The sequence below is a fragment of the Sander lucioperca genome, chromosome 8, assembly GCF_008315115.2.
Source record: "Sander lucioperca isolate FBNREF2018 chromosome 8, SLUC_FBN_1.2, whole genome shotgun sequence".
Lineage (NCBI taxonomy): Eukaryota > Metazoa > Chordata > Actinopteri > Perciformes > Percidae > Sander > Sander lucioperca.
In genome coordinates, this window is record NC_050180.1 from 15,390,066 (window position 1) to 15,395,065 (window position 5,000).

The 5,000-nt window shown below is 47.3% G+C and overlaps 1 protein-coding gene across 2 annotated transcripts in view; it reads left to right on the plus strand.

The window, feature by feature from the left end:
• The window catches only part of lrch1 (leucine-rich repeats and calponin homology (CH) domain containing 1), a 112,479-nt gene that overhangs the window by 92,198 nt on the left and 15,281 nt on the right, over nucleotides 1-5,000 (plus strand). For both annotated transcript variants that reach the window (XM_036004488.1, XM_031280509.2), the window contains exon 17: nucleotides 484-606. In XM_036004488.1, coding sequence (XP_035860381.1) covers nucleotides 484-606 — 123 coding nt within the window. The remainder of the gene's footprint in view (nucleotides 1-483; nucleotides 607-5,000) is intronic.

Genomic DNA, 5,000 nt, shown 5'->3' on the forward strand with positions numbered 1-5,000 from the left:
GTTTCCACTTGCCCGACCGGACAAGTGGAAACTAAGACTTACCGTTGAACCCTGCTTTGTGTTTGTGAAATGTTATGCTAACTGCTAATGACGCTAACACGATGCTAACAGCATGTCAGAGTGACCTGTGAAGTGAACTGCCACTAATCTTTTTGTTTTTGTGCCGTTTTGTGTTACGTGTTGTCGTCTCCCCCTCTTCACATCTTTTCTTTTTCCGATATATGTGTTTTTCTTCTTTTTCTCGGTCTATTTTCTCCTCTCACTGTTCTGCTGCATGACTTTTTTTCGTGAACTCCATCTGCTCTGCCTGCCCGTGTGTCCCTCTCACTGATCGCACTGTTGTTGTTCCTCACCAACTCCATATTTTTGGCATCTTTTCTCCCTGGTGATATTGCTGTTTGCCTTGCTGTACTTGGTTCGCCATCGGTGCCCCCCCCACCTTCCTGCACTTACACGCTCTATACGCCCACTTCCTGGTCGTAGCCCCGCCCTCGCTGCCCTGCTCGCCCCCTCCTTCCTGTCTCGCTCCCTCCCTCCTCCCACAGGCCTCGCCCCTCCGTAGAGACTCGCCTCCTTGCCACGACGACGGAGGCGTGCTCAGCCGCGGTAGGTCCCCCGCTTTCCTTAAACCTCGCCGGCCTCGGAGGCTGCGGAGTCACACCAACACGCCAGGGCTCAGCCTCTCTTTTTAACACTTCTCCACCAACAGAGAGAGCTTATTTGTTCATTTCTTTGTGTCCTCGACCAATCAGGAGGAGAGTTTGTCACCTGGGTCACACTCGGCTCTGTTTGGGTTTTTCTCTGTCCAACCGTTGTTGGCTCTGATGTGTCCAGTTAGAAAAGTGTGTGTGTGTGTGTGTGTGTTTCAGACACTGATCAAAGAAGAGCTTCACCACACGCTACTTTCATCTCCAGCTGTTCGTGTATGTGTGTGTGTGTGTGTGTGTGTGTGTGTGTGTGTGTCTGTTGCTGTCGATGCACATGGTAGAAGTTAGATTCAGTGTGTGTGTGTGTGTTTGTGTTTGTGTGTAAAGTATAGCAGTGTGGTCCCAAACACACACTCAGACACACACACACACACACACACACACACACACACATATACGTTTGTTTCACTATCTTTGTGGGGACCCGTCATTGACATAATGCATTCCCTAGCCCCTTTTTAAAATTTAGTTGAATACCCCTGCCCTAGTCCCTTACCCTAACCTTAACCATCACCACTAAATGCCTAACCTTAACCCTCACCCTAACCATAACCTAATTCTAACCCTAATCCTAAAACCAAGTCTTAACCCTCAAAGAGACCTTTGAACTTGTGGGGTCCAGCATTTTGGTCCCACAAAGCTGTCAGGATCCCACAAGTATACTGGACTCCCGGTTTTTGGACCCCATGAGTATAGTTAAACAAGGACACACACACACACACACTTTGATGCTCAACTAAATATGTGTGCATAAAGATTCTGGAGCAGCAAATGCAGAGGACTTGCATCTAAAATCTGCTGTTTTTCTACTTGGTGCACTTTTGTTTTGGGGAGAATTTGAATCTGACAGAAGTTTTAGTTGTCAGTCTAATTTTAGCAGTTTTCTTCCGCTTGTGTCACCTAGTTCTGCTTCTTCTGTAACAGTGCATCCAGTGTGAGCAGCAAACGTCAAACTAGCAGGCAACCAGAGGCCACATTAGGATTGTTTGATGTCTCTCCAAGTGTGTGTGTGTGTGTGTGTGTGCATGTTTATGTTTAGCTCCTATATTTTAAGTGTTAGATAATAGTCCCTAAAGGAGTATCCTACTTCCACTGAAACCGAGTCCAAGATTTTAGATGGATCACAGCCTTGTGTGTGTGTGTGTGTGTGTGTGTGTGTGTGTGTGTGTGTGTGTGTGTGTGTGTGGCTGTGTGTGGGTGTGTGTGTGTGTGTGTGTGGCTGTGTGTGTGTGTGTGTGTGTGTGTGTGTGTGTGTGCGTGTGTGTGTGGCTGTGTGTGCGTGTGTTTTGCTGTGTGTGCGTGTGTATGTGTGTGGCTGTGTGTGTGTGTGTGTATGTGGCTGTGTGTGTGTGTGTATGTGTGTGTGTATGTGTGTGTGTGTGTGTGGCTGTGTGTGTGTGTGTGTGTGTGTGTGTGTATGTGTGTGTGTGTGTGTGTGTGTGTGTGTGGCTGTGTGTGTGTGTGCGTGTGCATTTGCGTGTGTGTGTGCGTGTGTGTGTGTGGCGCTGTGCGTGTGTGTGTGTGTGTGTGCGTGTGCATTTGCGTGTGTGCGTGTGTGTGTGCGTGTGCATTTGCGTGTGTGCGTGTGTGTGTGCGTGTGTGCATTTGCGTGTGTGCGTGTGTGTGTGTGTGTGTGCGTGTGTGTGTGTGGCGCTGTGCGTGTGTGTGTGCGTGTGCGTGTGCGTGTGTGTGGCTGTGTTTCAGTGAGTTGGTCCATAAAAGGCTCTGATACGTTGCAGGCCGTTGGCAGCGACTGTGAGCCGTTGAGGTGTTCACACGCTCACGGTAAGAACTTTTAAACGTTAACAAATCCCCTCGCAGACCTCCGGAGACTCTTCCAAACCACAGCGCCATAAATCTGCGTTTCATTTGCATGTCCAGTCAACCCTCTGACAGCAGACTCGTCGCTAACGTCTGAATCAAAACGCTCCAGTGTGCACTAACATGGAGCCGAGTTGTGTTCTTTAACCCCTTTATATTTTACAGTCACTGTTTTCAGTCACATTGTTTATATTAGAGATGCACCGATTACAACTTTCTAGGCCGATTCCGATTTCTGATTTTCTTTGAGTTAGGCCAGCTGATACCGATTTTAGCCGATCCCGATTTCCGATTTTTTCTAACCACTTTACAGCACACACACGTATTTATTTTCTATCTTTTCTTTAATAGAACATGTGTTGAACAGATAATAGATCACTATAAAATAGAACTATATAAATTACTCCTGGTGTGGGACATTCACACACATCTAAAGAGCAATGTTGGAACCATTTCCTTCTTTTCACGTCCAATATCCAACTAAAGAAATGTGATTTAGGTTTTTGGTGTCGTCCCTCCACGCCCTACTTTCTCCTTGCAGGTGTTGCATATTGTAAACTTGTTATCTTCTGCACACACGCTGAAGAATTCCCAAACAGCTGACATGTTGCAGGTTAATTCACCAGGTTCCTACATGTGGGAGAATAGCGCCGACACGCCTTCACACCGCGAGCGGGTACGTGCCACACACGGCGGAGAAGTTGAGAGAAAGGAAAAAGAGGCCGTGCTGTGGCGTCCGTGCTGTGGCGTCCGTGCTGTGGCGTCCGTGCTGTGGCGTCCGTGCTGTGGCGTCCGTGTGTGCGTGCGTCCTTGAGAACTGTAACTGGTATAACTTATGTTGTCAGTTAGTTGTAGCGTTGACTGGCATGAAATCACCATATGTCAGACTGACCTGCCGGTCGCCGGTCATGGCCGAGCACGTGAAAACCGGCCAATTCCGGTCACCGGCCGGTCTATCGGTGCATCTCTAGTTTATAGATCTCAACATTTCCGACCGCACTTCAAGGCAGCTTAATTTCACGGAGATAGTAAAGAGACGGAGGGATTGAGGGAACAGTCAGCTATTCCACAAACAAACTCCCGGGCAGTTCAGAGCTTGTGTTTTAAAAACGTTCTTGTGGCAGCAATAGAGGCAGCAATGTTTCCTGTTTCCTGTACGGGACTCTCACAACGCCTCGAACCACAACGACAAGTCTGATCGCCGGTTACACTGACCAGAGATCAGACTTGTTGGTGTGTTTTGAGGCGTTGTGAGAGTCCCGTACAGGAAACAGGAAACAGGAAACATAACTGCCTCTATTGCTGCCACAAGAACGTTTTTAAAACACCAAACACAAGCTCTGAACTGCCCGGGAGTTTGTTTGTGGAACAGCTGTTTCCTCAGTCCCTCCGTCTCTTTACTATCTCTCTTTCTCCGGGAAATACATGAAATAAAGCTGCCTTTAAAGGTGCAGTAGGTAAGACTTATAAAACTAACTTTCTGTCATATTTGCTGAAACTGACCCTATGTTCCAGTAGAACTACATGAAGCAGGTCATTTAAAATAAATCCAGCTCCTCTGGCTCCACCTGCAGCCTGTAGTGTGATTTGCAAAAATCCACTGCTCCCTGTTCAGATGCACCAATCAGGGCCAGGGGGCGTGTCTAACTGTGTGTCAATCACTGCTCATGCACATTCATTCTCCCTTGTGGGGGGAGGGGCTTAGGAGACCGTTTTGGGATTTAGCAGAAAGGGGGGGAGGGACTGAGAAGTTGTCGATTGTTCAAGTCCTGGATCTTCACAACCCTACCTACGGCACCTTTAAGTACGGTCGGAAATGTCAAGATCTATAATCAACCTAACTGAAAACAGTACCAGTGAAATATAAAGTCTACTTGTGCTACATTTGGGGGCTACAGAACACACCGTTTCAGTGACACTCCCACCGTTTCTAGCGCGAATGGGCCCTTAACGTACCAGGAGTGCATCATAATATCTTTGCCTGCTATCACTCATTATAATATTATTGTATTAGCATTAAAACTAGCGTAACTTAGCTCAGCCAGGGCGGTATTTGCTTTGCCGGAGTCTACAGAGTCGTGTCCCACATCAGACCAGTAACGCCTATTAGCGCATTAGTTAGAAACAATCGCTCATCTGTTCAGATTAGATTAGATAAATTCTTCAGTCTTCTGAATATTTACCCTTTTTGTTATCCAATAGTTATCTTTGAGTTGCCCCGGTTCTTGAGACGATTTCTGGCTGTTTGCTGTTGCAGTGATGTGAACAGAATCAATTAAGAAGAAACGCCGTGTGTGCTGTGTGTGTGTGTGCTGTGTGTGTGTGTGTGTGTGTGTGTGTGAGTGTGTGTGTGTGTGTGTGTGTGTGTGTGTGTGTGTGTGTGTGTGTGTGTGTGTGTGTGTGTGTGTGCTGTGTGTGTGTGTGTGTGTGTGTGTGTGTGTGAGTGTGATAACATTATGACTAATGGTCTAT